This window comes from Labeo rohita, chromosome 14, assembly GCF_022985175.1.
Source record: "Labeo rohita strain BAU-BD-2019 chromosome 14, IGBB_LRoh.1.0, whole genome shotgun sequence".
NCBI classification, from domain to species: Eukaryota; Metazoa; Chordata; class Actinopteri; order Cypriniformes; family Cyprinidae; genus Labeo; species Labeo rohita.
This window is the reverse complement of record NC_066882.1, coordinates 32,555,990-32,580,001: the sequence shown is the minus strand read 5'-3', so window position 1 is coordinate 32,580,001 and position 24,012 is coordinate 32,555,990. Positions and strand designations below refer to the sequence as shown.

Here is a 24,012-nt window from a genome sequence, read left to right as displayed (position 1 = left end):
AAATGAGTTTTATAAATTACATGCTTTTTCATTTTGGCCAAGATACAGTTACATCAAATGTATACAGCACAAATTGCATCTTCTTTTCTACAACCCTAGCAAATGTATAAAGGTCACACTTACTGTACTGTATATCACTATACAATGTTGTACTGTTTACTGTGAGGTACAGTTGCTGCATGCTCATACATGGTTTACCTGTACATACTGGTAGTTCAGCTCCTTCACTCTTTCACCATTTCTTTCAAATGGAACAGTGTACAACTGCTTCATATTCATTTGGTGTCTTTTCAGCACCCTGTCAATGGTTGAGATGCTGACTGTTCGGATGTTTTCAAATATAGTGTTGTCCTTTATAATGGCACTCATTATCTCCCTTAATCTATGGCATTGTTTTCTGCAACCATGGTGCAAACAGCCTCCTCCTGTTCAGGTGTGAAAAGGGGCCCTCTGCCACCCCTGTGAAGTTGTCATGCAGTCCTATGTGGAAAAAAAATATAGTAATGCAAAACACAAAATTGAGTAAGATAAAATGTCACTGTTTAAAGTATACTTACTGTACATTGTAAAATGCAAGTGGAATACTGTAATATTGTATAAAGCATTACAGAAAGTATACAGTATTACAGTACATTGCCTATTGTTAGATTACATAGCTGTTCTGTCGATGAAAAGTCTGAATGATTGAGGACACAGTTGTTCTCCCAACATTTGGCTGCACTCTTCGACCAGCCTCGGCCATTGTAAGCCCATGAATGAGAACGTGGTCTACAAGGTGGCTCTTATCTCATCAGGAACGCACACACGTCCTCGGCCTCTGCCTCTTCCTCTGTTTTGCCTCCCAACTCCTCCGCCACACAGCCTCACTCCTCTTCCTCCTCTTCTTCTCTCTGGCTGTTGACCCTGTCCAATTCCTTGTCCTTCCGTTGTCAGACATTGTAACATTGTGTTGTGCTCCGCCTATATATATACTTGCCAGTTGATGGTTCATTAGAAGCACCTTCGTTAGGGAAAGTCAATTTACCAATTCAGGACAGATTTAGAAAAAAAGTCTAATGGAAATGTATAGAAATATGCTTGACATATGACAACTTGTTCAACCATTCTGCATGTAAAGATCAACATGACATAAGCCATTGATAATGTAGGAAACAGCAGAGAATTGTACATAATCATTTGCATGGATGTACCAAAGCATTTGCAACTTGTTCAAAGAAATGAGAAACTGCTTGTTTGATGTGCACAAGTGACACAATGATGTGAAGATTGAACAGGTAGTTTTGAGAATTTCAATTCTGATCTGAGAAATGTACCAAAGCAACTGAGAAAAACTGTAAAATAAGTCAGACTAACTGAAGTAAGCCTGGCTTATTTGGTAAACTTGTTTTATGAAACCCTTGGTATGGTCATGGGTCAGTTGTAATGACTGATCTATAATAGTCTTTCACTCTGCCTGTGTCAGGTTAAAGGAGAAGTCGTTTAAGATTAAAAAGTATTTAAATTGTATTTTTTTTTTTTTATAAAAATAACATTGTTTTGCTAGATAAGACCCTTCTTCTCAGCTGGGATCGTGTACAACCACATTTGGGGCACCATATCAGTCCATTATATGGAGAAAAATGCTGAAATGTTTTCCTCAAAAAACATATTTTCTTTACGGCTGAAGAAAGAAAGACATGAACACCTTGAATGACAAGGGGTGAGTAAATTATATGTGAATCTTTGTTTTGGTTCTCCTTTAAGTCTTGTTAAAGATTTCAATCCCTGCTGCCAAGACGCTCCTGTCGGTCACAGATCATGGAAAGTGAAACTTAAATCTTTCACAGAGGTGGTTGGATTTATTAGTCCATGTTAAAAATATTTACTAAAAGTTTATTTCTTTTCAAATTCTTATTTATAGAATTGTGAAATCGAACATTGAGCACCTCCATATAGCCAAAATGGCATGATCCTCATTTCATAACACCTCTGCAAAGATTTGATTGTGAGACTGGTAGTTGAATCATGCTCATCCTATCGAATCATTGAATCTTTGATGACTGGGTGTCAAAACAGGCCTTTGATTACCATAGCAGCAAGCACACATTAAAAGATAAGATGGCTATGAAAATCACAGACAATGTGTTGTTGGGTAGTTGACAACTAAAAATTGGACTGTGCTCTATTGTGTGACATAGCAAAAATGTAGAAAAAAAAAACTTAACATACAAATACCATGAGAAAAAATGTATCTTCATTCTTACAGTTACAAATAGCATGAGAGAGGTTTATTGTCAGTGTTTGTATTTTTTATTTATTTTTTTTAATTATTTTTTTCCCCATCACACCATAGGATACATTGATACGTCGACTAAACGTTTGCTTCTTTTGGCAAACACGTCTCTGATAAAACAGATGTAGAAAGACTGGCTAGACCACAAAATTAATATTACAGATGATGTGTGTTGCCAAAACACATTGCCTGTGACATTCATTTTTGCAGTCTAGCCAGTCTTTCTGCTCGACTTAAAGGCGGGGTTTAGTGTTGCACTGCAGGGCATTAGTATAAAAGCATGAGGAAGTCTTACTGGGTATTAACTTTATTTTAAAACCTTTACCCTGGTTAGTGACTGGAAACTGGTATGTATCCCTCTTTTAGTTTCAAGAGTTAATCACATATTTTAATGGTCTTGTAAAACTTGTAGTCATCAGATTTGATCATTATGATTTCCAGTGACAATGCATTTATGCACCTTTCTTCTGCTAAGTTTGGTTTTGGACCTTTGTCTTACATCACCTATAGTAAGTTGGATAGTTGACAGATTATGTTATAATACACTGGCATTGTTAAAGTGATATACAGCTGTTGATATTCAGGCTAAATGTATTTTTTTCTAAATGTCTGAATATATATTTTTTTTTACATCTCATGTTTTCTCTTCGATCATATATTTTTGGTAAGTACAGCACAGTCACTGACATTATTCTGTTGTAAAGTTAAAGAAGTGATTAGTAAATTCAAAATCAAGAATTCTTGGTATCTGTTAACCACAAACATGGAAACATTAGTATTAGAGACAGGTACATTAGTTCATAATATTGTGTCTCCTTTTTTAGACAAAAAAATAAAAAGAGAATTTGGTAATTTTTTTTTATTTTTTAAATAAATAAATAAATACATACATTTTAGTCTCGTCTTTTGTTTGTAAGGATATTGCATATTGATCTAGTCACAGTTGTTTATTGACCTTGTTGTCTCATCATCTCATTTTAGTCATGGGAAAAAAAGCTTGTCAATAAACATTTTTCATCATAGTTTTTGTTAACAAAAATAAAAATGTTGCACTTTGTATAAGTCGACTGTATAGTTATTGGAATATGTTTCCAGTGCACAGCATAAAAGATACTGTTTTGTACACAGTTTTTAACTGCTCATTACTGCCTGATGATATCATTGCTCTTTTGTCATTTTACTTTCAGACTGTTTCACTGAAATGTAATTTTTTTTCTCAGTGAGCAGAACTCTGATTCCCCCACTCTCTTTTGTTTTGTTCATTATATTTTCCCCAAAGGCATACATGAGGAATGGAAGGATATTCCAGACATAAACAAAGGTTAAACTACTACAGTATATTATCTCAAGACCTCAAATACATTTATATAAGAATTACAGTTTTTCTCCTTTAATTTGACACTTTTCTCCAATGTAATGTACTTGTTCTCAAAACAATTAGTACAGTCATCCAAACACAAAGTTATCTTAACCAAACAGTTCAACTTTTTTTTTAGTATTGTGTTTATTAAAAGTAAATATTAACATCAAAGATATACTGTAGGTGTGTTCTCTATTTATTACAAAATGCATTCAGTTGTAGATCCACAAATAAGCTAATGAAAAGACATGTTTATAACAAAGTCACAATGAGTTTCTTCAAAAAAAAAAAAAAGAATGAATGAATGAATGCACTGTAAAACAGTGAATTTTATTGATCATGTCTCTTAATTAAATCTGGCCAAAGAATTTAATTTACATCACAATGTGTTTTCTCACGAGTCATGCGTCATGGGAAAAAACAGTGTGAATGGTGAACCCATTCTTGACAAGCTTCCACCTCAACATAGCCACAGGCCTTTTCCATTGCTTAAAAAAAAAAAATTCTATGTTCGTAAGGGTTGTGATCATAGACTTCCAATCTCCAAGAAGAGAATAACTTCTCAACTGGATTCAAAAATAACTCTTGCACCATGTGTTGAATGATGAAATTAGACAATGTTCCAGATAACTAAGAAATTTCACTCCATTTGCTCCTGATTGACCTGCAAAAAGAGTATTTCACCGATGGAGTTTAGAAAATGTAGGAGTTTTTTAGTGTTGTATGAGCCCAAGACAGCATTGTGTGCCACAACACCGGTGGTGGAAATTGCAGCACATATGGTGATGTTGCCTCCACTTTCTCCAGGGACACTGACTGTGGCACAATGGCCAATCACATTCCTTCCTCGTTTCCCTTTTTTTCCATCATCATACAGGAACTAGGTACATCGTACAGGTTCCTCTAGATTTTAAATAGAAAAAAAGAAACACATTGCCGAACATTGAGTTCTCCCACTTTGACCCAGCACTACATAGAGATGACTGAATTTATCTAGAGTGTAATAGTATATGGACATATAGTCTCCAGGAAATACATATCTTTGTTTTCTACAGAGCAGTAAAAGTGCAGTAATTGTGTGGCTTTCACATACCTCAACAAACTGGAATCGCAACTCCTTCACTTTATCAGATTTTCTCTCAAAGGGCACTTTGTATACTTGCTTCATCCGGATGGCATTTCTTCTTAGAACACGATCTATTGTGGCAAAACTCCATTGATGAATATTAAGAAATAGTTGATTGTCTTGTGTTATTCTTTGCTGAATTTCTTTGAGGTGGATGGTGTTGTTTTGCACCACCTTGTCAACAATGGCATGGTCTTGTTCGTCCACCAAAATGTTCTCGAACTTCAGTTCTGAAAAAATAAATTAATAATAATAATAATAAACAAATAGAAACATTTACAGTAGAAAACAGGACTAGAAATGGACAAGACTCTAGACTAGAGTCATATAACCAGAATGGTAGAGTTACTTACCTCTGAAATGTGTGGATAATTAATGCATCAGTTTGTATTTGGCTTAACTATTTTGCCAGCTTCTCTGAAGGAGAGACCATGATTTATAACATCCCATATAACAATCCGTCCTCTCCCACCTCCCCTTCCAGCCTGCAGACCCCTTCCTCTTTGTTTATCTCTTCTTATATTTTCTTCTCTTCCCACCATACCATTGCCCTCCAATCTGCCTCTCAATCTCTTCTCCCTCAACTCTTCTTGCTCCTTCTCTTCCTACAGTCTCTCCTCCTCTCTCCTCACCTCCTTCTACGTCTTCCACTGTTCTTGTCCTTCTCATTACACCCCTTCCTCCACCCACTCACTTTTACACCTCTTCCTGTTCCCCTTCTCATTCTTGCTCTTATTTATTTATTTATTTATGCCTTTTTTCTTTTCTCTTTTTATAAAAAATAAAATAAAAAGAGTTTTGTTTGTTGTATTTGGAAAAATGGCACATGCATTTTTGTGATTTGTGTAAAAACAATAAATAAAGTTGCAATTTTGTTTTCTCAATGCATTAAAGTTCTGATTGGCTGCATGAACTATTGTGAAAACATTTGAGAATCCCGTACACAGTGATTTAAGAAAATTATGGATGTGATTTATAATTTGTATGAATTGAATGAAAATTTACAATCTGTTTAGGACAATTACAAAGTGTTCAGCTCATTGCGTAAACTGTTTTGAGAACAGTGACCTGATTGTGGATTAATGTGTCAAATCAATTGAGAAAAACTGTTATACATTATTACTTTTTAGCTGTTTGTTTTATTCAAGCATGTTTACTGTGAACTGAACTCTTTTGTGGTATATAGGTTTAAATCTCACAGAAGGAGACATCATGATGGTGAGTTCTGTTTGTTGTGCATTTTACTGTATAAATACAATACTGCATAATTCAGCTGTTTTATAGATATACTTATTCTGCTTCAAAGCCTAATGAAAGGAGCGCCATTCTTGGCAATCAGTGGGATATTCCCATCCCCTATGAGCTGGCTGTGAATCTCAGTAAGAAAACAAGGATTTATCATTTACAGCTCAATTAGCTTTTAAATACTTGATTCAACTTTTATATTGTTTTCCATCCTGGATGTATTTCTGATTGTGGTTATAGGTTTGAACTATAAAGGAGTTATTTTGAGAGCTTTTGAGCAGTTCAGACTGAAATCATGTATTGACTTCAAGCCCAGAGCAACAGAAAACTTTTACATCTCTGTGGAGAGTCGTACAGGGTACAGTATGGTTCTACTCAATATTCCACAATATTAGTAATACAGTGCCTTGCTAAAGTATTAGTACCTTTTTTTTTCTTCTTTTTTTCACATTTTGTTATGTTGCAGCCTTATATTAAACTGCTTAAATTATTTTTTCCCACATCAATCTTTGTTCCATTCACCATAATGACAAAGCACAAATCAGATTTGTAACAACTTTGCAAAAAAAAAAAAAAAACTGAAATGATTCCATTGCATAAGTATTCATACCTGTGGCAAATTCACTTGAATGAGTATGATCTGGGAAAGAGTTCAGAAAAAATTCCGCTGCACTGAAGGTTCACAGAAGCACAGTCTCCATTATCCACAATGAATAAAGTTTTAAAAAACCAGGGCTGTGTTTCCCAAAAGCATTGTAAGCCTAAGTTGATCATAGCGCCATTGGTTTCAGTTGGTTTACGATGTACTTAAGCTTAGGATACTTTTGGAAAATGCAGCCCAGGACTCTTCCTACAGCTGGCCAATGATCCTGAAGACACTGATTAGCATGCTCAGGTGTGTTTGATTACAAAACTCTGCAGGAAAATGGATTTTGTTGTAAATGTCAGTCCTGGATAACTGCAGCCCTGCAGAGTTTTGCTTTAACCCTAATAAAACACATCTGAACAAGCTAATCAAGGTCTGAATGGTTACTAGGAAGCTACAGGAAGCTGTGTTTTTAATAGGGTTGGAGCTGAACTCTGCATGGCTGTGGCTCTCCAGGACAGACATTCGCCACCCCTGATATATGCCAATGGGAGAAAGCTCAACACAGCAAAATATAGAGATAGCCATATGTAAAACTTCGTCCGGAGAATTCAGAACCTCAGACTTAGCAGAAAGGTTCCTCTTCCAACAGGACAATGACAGACAACCCTGTGAATGTCCTTGAGAGGCCCAGCCACAGCCGGGCTTGAACCCAATTAAGCATTTCTGGAGAAATCTGAAAAATGTCTGCCAGCCCGCATCCAAACTGACAGAGCTTGAAAAGTGAAGAGGTGTGGAGAAGAATGGCAGATAATTGCTTGATGTGTGAAGCGTGCTGTGCTTCAATAGGTACAGCGTTAAGGGTATGAATACTTATGCAAAGTACTTATTTTAGTGTTTTATTTATTTTTTTTTTTTTAAATTGCAAAGTTGTCACAAATCTGGTTTTGATTTGTTATTATGGTGTGTGGAGTGTAGATTGATGTGGGAAAAAAGTTATTTAAAGCAATTTAACATAAGGCTGTAACATAAAACGTTAACAACAAAAAATAATAATAATAAAATAATAGGGTATGAATACTTTCGCAAGGCACTGTATATAGCGTTATAGAATATTTCATATAACCAAATGTTTGGACACACCAGCATAGTATTAAGCATATTAAGATTATTTATATGCAGGCTTTGACATAGTGCAATATATGTCTAATATAATTCTGTATGTTCTTCAGAATTATGAATATTTTTATTCTGGTGTCACCACTGTCTTATTTTATAAGTGATAATAATAATAAGAATAAGAATAAGAAGAAGAAGAAATAAATAAGAAATAGAATTATAAAACTGTTAAATATAATAATATAATATAGTGCTTTATATGGTCCAGGGGTGTGTGTTTGTTTGTTTGTTCACTACTCACTGCAGTGTGTGTGCACTTGGATGGGTGAAATTTCCTTTCCTTTCCTTTCCTTTCCTTTCCTTTCCTTTCCTTTCCTTTCCTTTCCTTTCCTGTTGTGAGTTCAGTATCATGATTTGTATCGAATTATGACATGAGTGTATGTTATTTGATGCACCTATGTGTTATGTCAACAGGGGTGGATCTAGAAAATGTATTTTACATTAAAATCACAGTCAGTTTGTCTATAACCTGCAAATATTTTACATTTTAAGAAAATGCCTTGTCAAACCAAACATAAGGTTTTTCTTATTTTTCAGGTGTTGGTCATATGTTGGTCGCATATTTCCTGGAGGTCAGACTCTTTCCATTGGAAATGGCTGTGGATTAAAATCCATTGCTGAGCATGAGTTTCTTCATGCACTGGGATTTTGGCACGAGCAGTCAAGATACGACAGAGATGATTATGTGACCATCAACTTTGAAAACATCATTACAGGTTGCCTTATCTTTTATTATATTTTGTTCGGGGTGGACAGGACACTTGTGCTGTTTGGAGTGCTGTTTTGTTGCCCCAGGCAGTAATAGGGTGGGGGTTGTGTGTTTTTCCTCCATCGTGGCTGTGCTGTGGTGTCACCTCTTCAGTTTCTATGTGTTGTCTACATTGTAACTGACATTTTTGACAAATTATGTAACAAAAAAATCTATATTTTATAGTCTATAGGTGATTTTTTTTTTTTTTTTTTTTAAAGGGTGGGGGGAAGGAGTGTGTGGAAGCAGCAATCGTTCTGCATTGTGAAGTGTGGAAGGTTGCCCCTTTTTTATTGTATATGTTGTGGTCTTCATTGTAGTGAGTTTATTAATTTTATTTGACAAATTAAAAAGAAAAAGTATCGATTTTATAATATCCACATTCATTTCAGTGCGCCAGAGACCCCAAATATCCTGAGTGTGACTTTTTTTTTTTTCACATTAACATACAGCCACATATCAATTCAGTTTAATTTTTTATTTGTAGTGCTACCAAGTGTTGACAACCGTACAAAGTCGCATGCCATTTTGATAAAGAACTTTTTTTTTTTTTTTTTTTTCAGCAAATGTCATTTGGGGTCCAAAAATACCGCAAATAGTGCATAAGGGTTAAATGATTTAAAATAATCAGTTGATTAATTTGCTTTACTGATCCTAATGCCATTCAAATAAGGAGCACTTGCAATGGATAAGCCATCCATAACTTCAATAGTCTTTATTTTCAGGACAGGAGAGCAATTTCAATAAATACAATGAGAGCGAGTCCACCACCCAAGGCACCCCCTATGACTACTACTCTGTGATGCATTATGGTAAAAATGCCTTCAGCAACGGAAAAGGAATTACAATCATTACCAAGCGTCCTGAGTTCCAAGATGTGATTGGTCAATACCTGGACATGAGTGAATATGATGTGATTGAGCTCAACAAACTCTATAAATGCAGTGAGTATTTCCCACAATGCTCTTTAGTTTTAATGTGTTCTGTAACATTACTGTGAACTTGTTGTTGTTAAATATGATTTAAACAGGATTTATTACTGTTATAGTGTTTTTTTGTGTTTGTTGGTTGGTTTGGTTTTGTTTTGTTTTGTTTAATTGCTTAACCACAATTTTTGAAACTACAGCTCCTACAAATCTTTTAAATTTGACACACAAAACATGCACACAACATGCAAGGCATGATGCATCTCTTACAAAAGCAATCACTTCTTTCAAAACTGTTTTAATACATTTTTTTTTCTCAGTTGCTTTGGTGCATTTCTCGAATCATCCTTAATATTTGCAAATAAGTATGTGCATTTCTCAAAACAGTTAGTACAAACAACACAACACAGTGGATTACCTGCAAAAGCCTGTAAATTACTCAAAATCTTTAGTTTATCTAATATAGTCAAAATGCTTAGCCATGTTGCCAATATAACAGTGCACTCTGTTAGCATTACCTGATGTAAACTATGGCAATAGTTTGCATGACAGTTACTGTATTGAAATGCAGAAGGTTGCACTTCTTATGTATGCCATATATCCATTTCAAAAGTACAAATTTACACATTACTGTATGTGAGATGTTGAAAGAGACTAGACAGGATTCACAGTTACACTTTCACTAGTTGTAGGACAAAAAAATAAAAGTAAAATAAATGAAATAAACCCTTACAATGTCATTGTAATAGAAAAGAAATAGCACACGTACATCACTGAGACGTCTATTTGACGTCTGCATTTACATCTGCGAGACTCATCAGCACTACATCTATAGGACGTTTCTTATGAGGTGTCAAATAGGTGTCTATTAGTTGTCTTTACTGTAAAGTAAGTTTACTAGCAGATACTTTCCAGATCAAGCAACCTTTAACAGGCATCTTGCAGACATACAGTGCCCTCCATAAGAATTGAAAGACAAATTGGTCAGTTTGCTGTGGAGTCAAGAAATCTGTAAATATGATTAAAGATGAATATGAGACAAAACAGAATTTTGTGGGAGGCAGACGCAATTTGTTCACGTTTCTTCGTGGGTAAGTTATGTTTTTGTATGATCAGTAGATTACAAGATGAGGTTCTATTCTTTCCCCTTTTGGGTTAGTAATATTTAGGGTTTGTTGTTTTGGTTTGTTATTTTTGTGTGCAGACTCCTGGGTTGAGTACACTGCTGTGGTTTGTGAATGGGACAGATTTGTCCGATTCACTACCAGCAGTATTTTAGTGTTTAAAGGCGCTCGACTCTTGGGAGTTGCATAAAGATTAGTTTAGAATTAGGTAGCATAGTGGGGGAATGGGGAATAGTTAGGAAGGGGATTTATGAATGAATTCTCATCTGTATTGACCGTGGTTATATTTCTTGCCTATGAATTTATGTGATTTGGGATTTCAATGAATTGTTGTCATATTAGTAAGTAGGCTAAGGATGGCATCCGTTGAAGACTTTACTAAAGCTCCATTGGAGACTTCACTGAATTTATCTAGAGCCCAATTGTGGGAGCTTATAGAATATTATGAGATTGGGGAATTACGGTACGGGCAAGGGACATCTCATACAGGATCTCGACGCTGGCCGTAAGTGTGACTTTCTCTGCTTGACTGAAACTTGGCAACAGCCAAATGACTTCTCCCAATTGAATGACTGCACTCCTCCGAGGTTTGTTTACATCTGTCAACCACGTCTTTCTGGGCGTGGAGGAGGTCTCGCGATAGTTTACAATGAGAAATGGAAAGTCCTGCCGTTATCTGTGCCTGACTTTAGCACATTCGAATGCTTAGTGTGTAATCTACCTGGACCCACTCCCACCGTCGTTGCTACAGTTTATCGCCGTCCTAAACCACATATTGATTTTCTTAATGACTTTGCTGCTCTACTCACTCATCTATCCACTGTCTTACCAAATGTTATATTGCTGGGGGACTTTAACATTCATATGGATAACAGTGATCTTCCTCTGACCAGAGACTTTTCATCATGCCTGGAAAGTTTCGTATTTCATCAATATTCGGATTTTCCCACACATACAAATGTCACGCTCTGGACTTAATCTGTTGTTCTGGTCTCACCCCCTCCAACTGCTTAGCTGATGAATTCCATGTGTCTGATCATTTTCTTCTTTCCTTTAATATTTTTCTCTGTCTCTCTATAACCAAACCAACACCTCTTATTTCACTTCGGAAGCTTAAGGATATTAATATTGATCTTTTTGTCTCATGCATTGATAATAGTTTTACTCCTGATTGTCTATCCACTCTGCAGGTTAAAATGAAAAGATTGTTTGACCGTCATACTTGAATGTCGTGATTTCAGTCCAGGTGATCAAGTATTAGTTTTGCATCCTTCACCGGGATCTCCGTTCTGTGTGAGATTTTCTGGCCCGTATACAGTTAAACATAAGGTATCTGAGCAAGACTATATAATTGCGACTCCTGATCGAAAGAAATCTAATCAGCTGTGCCATGTGAATTTGCTTAAACCTTAAATTATATTTTTATAATGCTGACAATGCCCTGTTTTATCAGCCGTCATGGCATTTGAGCAACCTTGTCATTCTCCTGGTGACAGTGAACTGTTACCGCGTCTGAAATATTCTGAAAGAATTAGTTTGGTGGCTGATTTCCTACGTTGTTTGGAGACGTACCCTCGCGCGCACATCTAATACAGCACGACGTGGATGTGGGTGATGTGCCGCCAATACGGCAGCGTTTTTATCGGGTTCCTGTTGAGAAGTGAAAAGCGTTAGACACAGAGGTCCTGTGTATAACCTTCATTCTCTAGTTGGGCATCGCCCTGTTTGTTGGTAAAAAATCCGGACGGTACGTACAGATTTTGTACTGATTACTGGAAGTTGAATAACATAACAAAACCTGATGCATTTCCTTTGCTTTGTGTGGAAGATTATGTCGACCAAGTGGGTGCATCAAAGTTCGTGAGTAAGTTGGACCTTTTGAAGGGTACTGGCAGGTGCCATTAAAGAAATATGCCCAAGAAGTTACTGCTTTCATTACACCATCCGGGCTGTACTCCTACTCTGTTATGAGTTTTGGGCTACACAACATGCCGGCAACCTTTCAAAGGTTAATGAATCACATAGTACTTGGTTTGGAGGGGTGCGCAGCCTATTTGGACGATTTTGGTGACACTTGGGAGCAGCGTCTTTGGCGGTTGCGGGCATTGTTTGAGCGTTTAGCCTTTCAGTGAACCTGTTAAAATGTGAATTTGCCCAAGCCACAGTAAAGTATTTGGGTAAAGAGGTGGGGCAGGGCATGGTATGTCCTCTTCAAGCTAAAGTGTTAGCTATTGAAAAATTTCCTCCTCCATGTACTAAAAAAGAATTAATGTGACTTTGTTGGGCATTACAGACATTTTTGTCCAAATTTTTCAACGGTTGTTTCGCCATTGACTGACCTGTTAAAAGGGTCTACAAAGTTTGAGTGGATTCTTAACAATCAAAGGACTTTTGACAATGTGACTATGTTGTTGGTGATGCAAGTCAGACAGGAAACAGCACTGTTTTGTTGCAGATAGACGAGAATGGAATGGACTGGCCTGTATGCTTCTTTTCTCAAAAATTTTATAAACATCAGAGAAATTATTCTGTGATCGAAAAAGAGGCTTTAGCCTTGATCTGGGCTCTTCAACATTTTGATGTTTATGTCAGGAAGGCACAGAGGTGATGGTATACTCTGATCATAACCCTCTGACATTTTTGCACTCATTGCAAAGTCCGAGTCAGTATTTTTACAACTGTATAATTTGAACATTTGTCATATTAGAGGAGTTGATCATGTTATAGCCCAGGCGTTGTCCTGTACTTTTGAGCTGTCCAGTACCAAATGATTCTTTTTCGCTGCTCTCGCTGCTCTCAACATTTCTTGACTCCTTAATTCCTTCTCCTTTTAACCTTAAATGGCTTTCAGGATCCTGATTGCTGGGGATAAAGAGGAGGTGGTATGTGAGATGGAAGGGTTAGTGGGATGAATCTTTTCAACTGTAACTTTGAAAGTTTCCATGAATGTCATTTTGATGTAATTTGATGTCTGTAATAATTTTGTTGTTTTTTTTTATGTTATGGATTTTGGGGTGTGTTTTTTTTTTTTTTTTTTGAAGGGGGCTGTGTGTGACGTCCCAGCTTAGGCTGTGCGTGCGTTTGTGGGGTGTGTGTGTTTTAGGTGCCGGCTGAAGAGGGTGTGGCTCGTACACCTGACACTTGTTGGAGGCAGAATTACAGTTTTTCACATTTGCTGAAACACTAAACCCCATGCTCTAAAGCAAATTCTCAATAGCCTAAACCAATTTGCAGTGTTGGGGAGTAACTAGTTACTAGTAATGGAATTACGTAGTTTAATTACAAAATAAATGTAATTGTAATTAGCTACAGTTACTGAGAAAAAATGTGTAATTAATTACAGTTACTTTTGAAAAATGCCAGTGATTACAAAGGGGGTTACATCTGAATTTTTTCACACACCCACCCCCACTTACAGATTTAATTGACTTCTTTCATAAATTGCATTGACTGCTCTAAAATGAGACACCGATGTTTCAGGAGTTTAGGACACAGCATAGGACACATGCTTAACTGTTTTATTTCCTATTTGGGTTTATGCATAAACTTTATTTTTTAACATTTATTGTTTTTTCCAAGGCATTGTTAGATGCCAGTGTTTCCTGTCATAACTATGCAAACATTTGATTTCAAATACAGTATCATAGCCATTAAACTATTTCTTGTTATGAAAGTAAATAAGAACTGTTAAGTGTGAATTTGTGGCGTCGTGGTTAGCACGTCGACATATATCACGGCGACCCGAGATTGATCCCTCCGCCCCCCCACCAAAAAAAGTCTGAATTTGTGGTGACTGTGCTTTAAATTAAATTATTACATGGCTCTGTGGAATGCTTGATTCTGATTGGTCTGTCATGACATTACAAGGTATGTTATTCCCCCATAACAACTGGTAAAAGCTAATAACTCAGACTCATTCGGGGCAACTTAAATTAATGCTATATGCTTTATTATTTTTTCTTGGTGGAAGCTTTGTGTTTGGTTAGCTAATAAAATATTAAAGCTCAATTTAATATTATGTGGACAATTTCTTAATTCTGTCATCCTGGTATCGTGGACTCGCTCTGTTGTTTCATACAAACGCAGCTGCTGCCATTTTTTTTTTTTTTTTGTACACTGTAATGGATTATAAGATAACTAACAAACTAGTACTACTACTTAATTATTTATGTGGTAAAATATTGTGTAAGAAAACGTCTCAGGTTTCGTATGTTACACTGGTTCCCTGAGAAGGAGAACCAGGGTAACATACCCTTAAGTTGGAGACCGCCAACTTAAAACCCTAGGAAGGGGAGCGATAACCGAGCTAGCAGTTGAAGACTCACCTCCGTGTTTTGCAAATGCATTGCGATGAGCACATCCAGTTCCTTGAGAGCAGGACGTGCTGCTCTTAACCACACACACACACAGAGCCCGCAAGCTCACGAAAGCGGGTATGAGAGCATGCCTGTCTCTCGCAAGAAACAAGCATTGAATGCGACGATCGCGTTCAACTCCCTGGAGAGCTGATATTCGCTTACTCCTCACCATACATACACAGCTCGTGTAGCCGTAAAGAAAGCTGCGGGTATCAGAGTGTGCTTGCCTCTCGCAAGAGACAAACAAAGAGTGCAATAAACTCCCTAGAGAGCTGAAAGCACTTGCTCTTTACCACACATCGTCACAGACGAGCCGTGCTGGCTCGTAAATTTAGAAAAGTAATCAAAAAGTAATTAAAAGTAATGTTACATTACTTTAATAAAGTAATTGAAAAGTTACACTACTTTAAATTAAGTAACTTGTAATCTGTAACCTATTACATTTCCAAAGTAACCTTCCCAACACTGTATATACAGTGGGTACGGAAAGTATTCAGACCCCCTTAAATTTTTCACTCTTTGTTATATTGCAGCCATTTGCTAAAATCATTTAAGTTCATTTTTTTTCCTCATTAATGTACAAACAGCACCCCATATTGACAGAAAAACACAGAATTGTTGACATTTTTGCAGATTTATTAAAAAAGAAAAACTGAAGTATCACATGGTCCTAAGTATTCAGACCCTTTGCTCAGTATTTAGTAGAAGCACCCTTTTGATCTAATACAGCCATGAGTCTTTTTGGGAAAGATGCAACAAGTTTTTCACACCTGGATTTGGGGATCCTCTGCCATTCCTCCTTGCAGATCCTCTCCAGTTCTGTCAGGTTGGATGGTAAATGTTGGTGGACAGCCATTTTTAGGTCTCTCCAGAGATGCTCAGTTGGGTTTAAGTCAGGGCTCTGGCTGGGCCATTCAAGAACAGTCACGGAGTTGTTGTGAAGCCACTCCTTCGTTATTTTAGCTGTGTGCTTAGGGTCATTGTCTTGTTGGAATCTAAACCTTCGGCCCAGTCTGAGGTCCTGAGCGCTCTGGAGAAGGTTTTCGTCCAGGATATCCCTGTACTTGGCCGCATTCATCTTTCCCTCGATTGCAACCAGTCGTCCTGTCCCTGCAGCTGAAAAACACCCCCACGGCATGATGCTGCCACCACCATGCTTCACTGTTGGGACTGTATTGGACAGGTGATGAGCAGTGCCTGGTTTTCTCCACACATACCGCTTAGAATTAAGGCCAAAAAGTTCTATCTTGGTCTCATCAGACCAGAGAATCTTATTTCTCACCATCTTGGAGTCCTTCAGGTGTTTCTTAGCAAACTCATGCGGGCTTTTATGTGTCTTGCACTGAGGAGAGGCTTCCGTCGGGCCACTCTGCCATAAAGCCCCGACTGGTGGAGAGCTGCAGTGATGGTTGACTTTCTACAACTTTCTCCCATCTCCCGACTGCATCTCTGGAGCTCAGCCACAGTGATCTTTGGGTTCTTCTTTACCTCTCTCACCAAGGCTCTTCTCCCCCGATAGCTCAGTTTGGCCGGACGGCCAGCTCTAGGAAGGGTTCTGGTCGTCCCAAACGTCTTCCATTTAAGGATTATGGAGGCCACTGTGCTCTAAGGAACCTTAAGTGCAGCAGAAATTTTTTTGTAACCTTGGCCAGATCTGTGCCTTGCCACAATTCTGTCTCTGAGCTCTTCAGGCAGTTCCTTTGACCTCATGATTCTCATTTGCTCTGACATGCACTGTGAGCTGTAAGGTCTTAACTTAAATTAACTTAAATGATTTTAGCAATCGGCTGCAATATGAGTGAAGAATTTAAGGGGGTCTGAATACTTTCCATACCCACTGTATGTGTGTGTATATATATATATATATATATATATATATATATATATATATATATATATATATATATATATATATACTGTACAGAATATAGTAATTATTTTGCAATAATAAACATACACACTCAAAAGAAATCACACTGAATATGCCAAAAAATACACACACACACATACATGATCTATCTATCTATATGTAACAAATTAGCTCAAAAGGGAAATATTTATGATTAATTATAACTGGTTATAATTAATTATGAATATTTAATCAGATCTTAGAATTAACTGTAGCAGAATTAACGTTACAATTATTTGATCTGTTCGTCCACCGAATAGACAGTATAATCATTCATCAATTCTAGGAAAGGTTACTTTCTGGCCAAGAAAGAATAACTTTCCTACTTCAGTCAGTACTAGCAGTAACTTAACTTGTAGTAAACTCAAAATGTAGCATGTAGCAAGATCAAACATTCAGTGACTTCAAATTGTGAGCAGCACACGGAGACAATCAATTGTGAATATATGCAATTTAATAAATGGAACTGCAGCTAACATACAACTAACTAAGCAAAACACGTGTACATATACATAGAGAAAGAAAGTGAGAAAAGAGAGAGAGAGAGAGAAGGCAAGAATGGCAGTTTTTAGCATCAGTTAACCAGCGACCACATGAGAATCATCAGAGAAGCAAAATCACCTTAAAAAGGGGCTCAACTTAAAACACGCATCTAAATAGTTGTAAAGGTTACTTGCATTGGCTTTGTTGCTGAACAAGAGTCCTGATGCGGTAGACAATGGAAGTTCTCGATGAATTCCTTTAGGTGTTCTGGAGGTTTTCTCTAGTTCGTTCGAAGATAGGAAAATCCACAGCGAGTCGACAAAGTTACTTGAAGATAAACTACCAGAAGATTGACTCAAGGGATGAGTCTTGGAGAGTGTCTCGAAGGGTTTGAGCATGGATGGGTTGGTGTTAGGGTCTTTTGATAGTTTCCCTACCACACCCACCTTTGGGTGAATTGGCCAATACAAAGTTTGGATTGCTGAGCGGGAGAACTTTCCTTTGTCTCCATTTATGGCTCATTTGCATGTTTATTGCTGGCCTGGGGAATTGATGCAGTTTTACCCACAATATAGTACAAACAGTATGATGCATTTTCTAATCACATGGTGTACACCATTGTTCAGAAAATAAAGTGCAGATCATTTTGATACCAAGAATGAAACATCTAGAAGGTATTAAACCAGAGATACATTCATACATTGAAAATACGCATTTAGAGATTAACTAGTACCAATAACGAGGGCTGACTGGGCTAATATAACATAGAAACATACAAGCAACACATGCATATACCAAGTACGTTTATAACTGGTTAAATATAGTCTAAATAAAGAAAAAGGTTTCTATGTGTGTGCGTTATGTGTATTGGGAACAGTCTGCCAGCCACCAAGGATCTGAGGTGCTTGGTGCTGGTGATTGCCTCCCTCATGGAATGCCTTTGAAGTCCAATGGGGAGACAAGAGTTGATCTGCTTAACATCTTCGTGAGAGCGAGGAGGGAACCATAGACCATTAAACACCCATATAAATGTAGAACGTGAGGCCATGTCTGTAATTTATATGCAAATGTCAAAAGGCTAAAAGGTTCTCTACAATGTAAATCCTAAACGATCATCAATGATCCTAAGCAGACGCTACATATATATTCACTAAACATAGGTGTGGTTTCTTTTGAGTGTGCGTATGTTTTTTTGAGTGTGTGTATGTTTATGTATCTTTTTTTTTATTGCAAAATAATTACTATGTACAGTAAACATTCTTTTTTGTAACTACATGCACTGGGCACTGTGTTCTCCATTGTTTTTTTTTTTTTTTTTTTTTTTTTTGTAATGAATGAGCTGTAGTGTGTATAGTTGTGACTACTATGTGTATGATTTGATATGGGATTATTTTTGTGCCAATAAGAATGAACGTAACTTTATAAAACTGAACGTAACTTTCCAAGAAACGATCAAAAATATGCCACTGCAAAAGAAGAAAAACACAATGAAAATGAAAAAATGAACTCAGTCGCACGAATTTAACATGCTCTTCAAATATGCTTCATTCTTTGTTAATGATTTTCAAAGAATCGTTTTCGCGAATCATGGATTCTGAATGCGTTGCCACAACTTTCGCTTACGCTTCGCAAATTTTCGTTTGCTGTTTTGGCACAAACCTTTCGTGGGGGCGGGCTTAACAGCGATCTACTCTGATTGGCTAATGAGCTTTTGATGGACAGTTGCTCTCTGACCTGGAAGCACGGACAGTGACGTCAGTGGCGCACATATTGGAAAGTTGTTGCGGTGTGCAATACGTCGTGCTTTGTTTATATTAAGTATTAATGTTATTAGTATTTCACCTACGGTCGTCTCTTAGTTTCTAAAGATGAGCTCCCAGGAGAGACACGGAGCAGCATCATCTTCCACCTCAGCTTGTCCCTCAGGGCAGCTTGAAGTAAGTTCGTGTTGCTAAAGTAACGTTAATCAATAACATCGATAAAAGTTTTATTCATGTACAGTGTGCAACAGTTCTGATAGTTTCTATAAACAAAGCACGACGTATTGCACAACTGACGTCACCGTCCATGCTTCCAGGTCAGAGAGCAACTGTCCATCAAAAGCTCATTAGCCAATCAGAGTAGATCGCTGTTAAGCCCGCCCCCACGAGAGGTTTTTGCCAAAACAGCAAACGAAAATTTGCGAAGCGTAAGCGAAAGCTGTGGCAACGCATTCAGAATCCATGATTCGCGAAAACGATTCTTTGAAAATCATTAACAAAGAATGAAGCATATTTGAAGAGCATGTTAAATTTGTGCGACTGAGTTCATTTTCATTGTGTTTTTCTTCTTTTGCAGTGGCATATTTTTGATCGTTTCTTGGAAAGTTACCTTCAGTTTTATAAAGTTACGTTCATTCTTATTGGCACAAAAATAATCCCATAATTTGAAAGCTTTGTTTGATTTTGAGTACAGGTGAAATGATTTTGAAGTGATAGTTTAATTTGCCAGAAGAGTCATGGGCTCTGTGAATTTAGTTTGAACATTTGGATTTTTGTTTAAAGTTTTGAGAAAATGAGTGATGGTTTCAAAAAATATGTTTTAGCATCTCAGAAAAACTGTAATTGTGCCTAGCATGTTGGTGCGGAGCACGTGGTTTTGGGCGATCGTCTCCTGCATGGAGTTCGGCGGGCTGTGATGTGCTGAGTGTCTCGCCCGGCCCTGACACGTTCCTTTGTTTATATTACATTTATGTTATTTTTTGTTGTGTTAAAATAAATGTTTTGTTAAGTGTTGATGTGTCTGGACTCTTCTTTGTTGCAGCCTAAGAGCCGGCTGTAACACCCCTTAGGCAAAACTTTGCTTTTGCATGCAGCACTGTATGAAGAATTTAAGAGAATGCAGACAAGTGCACATAATCAATTGCATGAATGTACCAAGGCAGTCGTGACTTGTTCAAAATGATGAGAAACTGCTATTATGATGTGCACAAGTGACTAGATGATGTGACATATGTGGCATTTGCATCATAACACTACACAAAAACATTGGCTTGTTAGAGCTGCTTTACAGCGGAATTTGAATTTGTTACTAGTGTTTTGAATGTCAGAGCCCTGTCACTTTGTCAGTTTATTTTGCAATAGTGATCAACTGACTTTACATTACCTCTTACATGTATGAAAAAGTAAGGACAAATGTAGTGCACAGAGACATGACAAACTGAATTTGATTATGTTTGTTTACATTACAGATTCTTTCATCTCTTTCCTTGATCACTGCAGCTTTGATGATGAGTCTCTGTGTGAGATGAGCGTCTGCTCTGCTGCTGCTGGTTATGGCTGGCAGAGAGTGAAGTCAGTGAGTGGCATCAATGTGACTGACCACACATACTTGGGCAAAGAACAAAATGGTGAGATCTGTTACAGTCTTGATAAAGTTTATGGTTTAAAGAACGATGGATGAATTAGGTTTTGATTGCCCAAAGAATAAATGCTTTATTCCCATCTACATTCATTGCTGCAGGGACGTCTTTCTTTATGCACTTCAGCACTGAGGGCGGGAACGAGGGTGATGCAGCCAGACTGGAGAGCAAAACGATGACCCCTAAAAGAGACTGCAAAGTCCAGTGCCTGCAGTTCTACTACTATCACAGTGGTAATGAGTCTGACCAGCTCAATATCTGGATCCGAGAGTATCAGAATGATACAGACAGCAGAGGAACTCTCAGTCTTATGGATCAGATCACAGGTCTGTCTCTTCATATTACAGAACAGTTTATCAAGATGTTCTATAGATTTTCAATGTTACTGACCATTTAATTTCTTGCAGGACTCCCTGGTAATTACTGGAAGCTGCATCATGTGCCACTGAATGCAAATAAAACTTTTCAAGTTGTATTCGAAGCCCGTAAAGGAGCCGGAAACTCCAGTAGAGGATTTTCACTGGATGATATCAATATTTCAGAGACTGAGTGTCCCCACACATGGCAGATCAGGGACTTTGAGAAGGTTTTGAACAATACTGGGTCATACTCTTCGACGTACAGTCCATTGTATTACTCCAGTGATGGTTATCGCTTTCAGGCTAGTTTAAGTGTGTATCAGAATTATTTTTCTATATCAGTTCGTCCTGTGTCTGGTGCATATGATGACCAGTTGCAGTGGCCTTGTCCATGGAGACAAATAACCTTGGAGATGCTTGACCAGAATCCACACATACAGAAGCGCATGTCATCTGAGCAAAGCTTCACCACTGACCCTGCTTTGTATTCTTCCAGTGAGCTCTAATGCAATCATATAATACATTTTTATTTACATTCTTTTTACGTAGTTGAAAATCAAAGTCTTTTTAAATTCTTTTACAAGCCTTTTTTCTTTCTTTTTTCAATTAGACTACTGGGACAATCCTCGAAATGGTGGAAATCAAGTCATTATCGGCAATGAGTCTGTATTTGTGGGTACTTGGGTTAATACATATTACATAAACAACTATGATCTGACTAGAAGAGAGTTTATTAAAGGTGGTGACATCATGTTTCTATTCAGCATGCAAGGTAGGTTTTGTCAAGTATAACATCAGAGAACAAGACTGTTTCCACTGTGTCTCACTTTCTGAGAACCAATTTACATAAAAGTTGTTCACCAATCCAGATATCTCAGGGCTACTTCAAAAGGGTTCTCTACCCTGCCCTAAAGCAGCAGTGAAGAACTTCAATGTTACTCTGAATGCGACTGCCCAGCAGGGACCATGTGTTCCAAGGTGAATGTCCTTTTAACCTCTGTTATAAAATATACATATTTTGAAATGAAACAAATCTTTAAAAATAAACACTGCATTTAAGAAATAGTGTACACTCTTAAAAATAAAGGTGCTTCACGATGCCATAAAGAACCTTTAACATCTGTAGAACCTTTCTGCTTCACAAAAGGTTCTTTGTGGCAAAAGAAGGTTCTTTAGATTATAAAAAGGTAAGAAAAAGATGGTTCTGGTTCTGGTTGACTGAATGGTTCTTCTATGGCATCGCTGTGAAGAACCTTTTAAAGCACCTTTATTTTTAAGAGTGAGAGAACATGTTATGTTGAGTGAATATAGTCACGGCTAAAGGGCAACGTTTTACCTTTTTTTTTTTTTTTTAATTATACTACAAAATGAATCTGATGATAAAAACCTAACAGTGTTTGTTTGTTTGTTTACCAGAGTTCTTCCTACAACTACTCCAGGACCCACTAAGTAAGACACAGTCTCATAGTCCCTGTTTTTCAAACAGCTTCTTTATTGTATCACTGTAATATGTGACCAAAAATAAAAAGCTGTGCAATCCTGTGAAAATAGTCACGGGAAAAGTGTGATGTTAGACATAACACACCCGAGAGTATATTTACATTACAACACAACGTTTTAAATAGGTACTGTATCTCATATTGGACACCTTTCACTGATACATTATTTTAAACAAATTCCTAAAGTGGCATCCCTCTGCTGGCACACACAGTCCTGACAGGTTTATGAATTGGTTTTACAACAACTGAGTATATCCTCAAATGTTTACAAATGTCTCTGACAGATTCAGAGAGTTGAATTAGTGAAGGATTTGTGTCTTTTGAGCTTTTCAGACAGTTACTCATGAGTCTTTTAAAATTATTTATCAGCAGGGCTGCCTCAAAAGAGACATTTGTTTGTGAATCAGACCACACTGGTTGCACTATAAGTTTTTGATTCACTAAAAGAACTGGTTCTTGAGAGTAATTTGCTTCTGAAAATGATTTACTGCATGCACATTACAAAATGCGCATTATCAAAATTTATGTATGAAATTATTATTTTTTTTCTGTTACGTCAGTAATGTTTATCTTGCCATATGTGCTTCTTTTTCTTTAGTGAATGTGTGGGCACTTCTTGCAATTCCAGTGCCAAGACGGCTTCCTCTCTGATCATCTTGGTTGTTTGCTTTCTTTTGCTAATGAATTAATCATGAGGAATCACTATTATTAACCCTATGTCTGACTGCACAAGAGTTTAGTGCCAATGAATTGCATCTATCTTCAGCTTTCTAGTATATAATGATTATTAATATTTCAGTAAATTGTCTATATTCATTTATCAACAATCAATATTAAATCTTAGCATTAATCATGATGTTTACTAATATATTGAAAATTCATAATGTTTGATTACACATTCTTTGTAGAGGTTGAGGTAAATTTTTGTCATATCTGATTTTTCTATTGATTAATCACTTCATAGATAATATTGGTTTTAAAATATTAATCTGTCCTTGGAAAGTTTTTTTTTTTTTTAATTCATTTTGTTCAATAAATATTACTAAAATGTTCAAATGTGTTTTATTGTGAATATAAGAAACTCAGGTTTGGTTTGGCCTGTAAAAGCAAGATTTTGGTGGCATCTGTTGGCACATGATAGATTCCATTGTGAACAAAAGAACATATACATTTGTTATAGATGTCTAAAAGAAATGATGAGAAATTTCTGATAATCTACATAATAGCAAGAACCATTTGAGCAGCTTAAAAAATAACACATTAAAGTAACTGTGGTTTAAGTTTTCTGTCAGACTGTGATCACTTTAAGGCCACAAGTTATATTATTATATCAGTGACGTACAATGGTGTTTTAAAATGAGGTGGCAGGTGATCCATCCTTGCAATTCTATCAGAAAATGCAACCCTTCTCTCAGAAAATTGTTGCAGTTGCAAATGT

General features: G+C 37.0%; 1 protein-coding gene across 2 annotated transcripts; it reads left to right on the top strand.

Moving 5' to 3' along the window:
* Positions 1-2,539: 2,539 nt before the first annotated feature.
* LOC127176406 (meprin A subunit beta) lies at positions 2,540-23,566 on the top strand. Of its 2 annotated transcripts, XM_051128069.1 has the most exons (15): positions 2,540-2,619; positions 2,714-2,781; positions 3,563-3,593; positions 5,945-5,976; positions 6,065-6,137; positions 6,244-6,361; positions 8,306-8,484; positions 9,242-9,460; positions 20,546-20,704; positions 20,818-21,042; positions 21,124-21,570; positions 21,686-21,847; positions 21,945-22,053; positions 22,492-22,524; positions 23,173-23,566. In XM_051128069.1, the coding sequence occupies exons 2-15, from the start codon at positions 2,719-2,721 to the stop codon at positions 23,261-23,263; spliced, it is 1,941 nt and encodes a 646-aa protein (XP_050984026.1). In that variant the 5' UTR covers positions 2,540-2,619; positions 2,714-2,718; the 3' UTR covers positions 23,264-23,566. The 2 variants fall into 2 exon arrangements, with proteins under 2 accessions (XP_050984026.1, XP_050984028.1); XM_051128071.1 differs by lacking the exons at positions 2,540-2,619; positions 2,714-2,781 and adding an exon at positions 2,997-3,060 and having other exon boundaries at positions 3,552-3,593.
* Positions 23,567-24,012: the final 446 nt, after the last annotated feature.

Excerpts from the sequence above, each read along its gene's own strand:
- LOC127176406 (XM_051128069.1), top strand. The coding sequence starts at position 2,719 with ATGCATTTATGCACCTTTCTTCTGCTAAGTTTGGTTTTGGACCTTTGT. Across the intron at positions 21,848-21,944 it reads GTTTCTATTCAGCATGCAAG|ATATCTCAGGGCTACTTCAA; the intron begins GTAGGTTTTGTC and ends TCACCAATCCAG. Across the intron at positions 22,054-22,491 it reads CAGGGACCATGTGTTCCAAG|AGTTCTTCCTACAACTACTC; the intron begins GTGAATGTCCTT and ends TTTGTTTACCAG.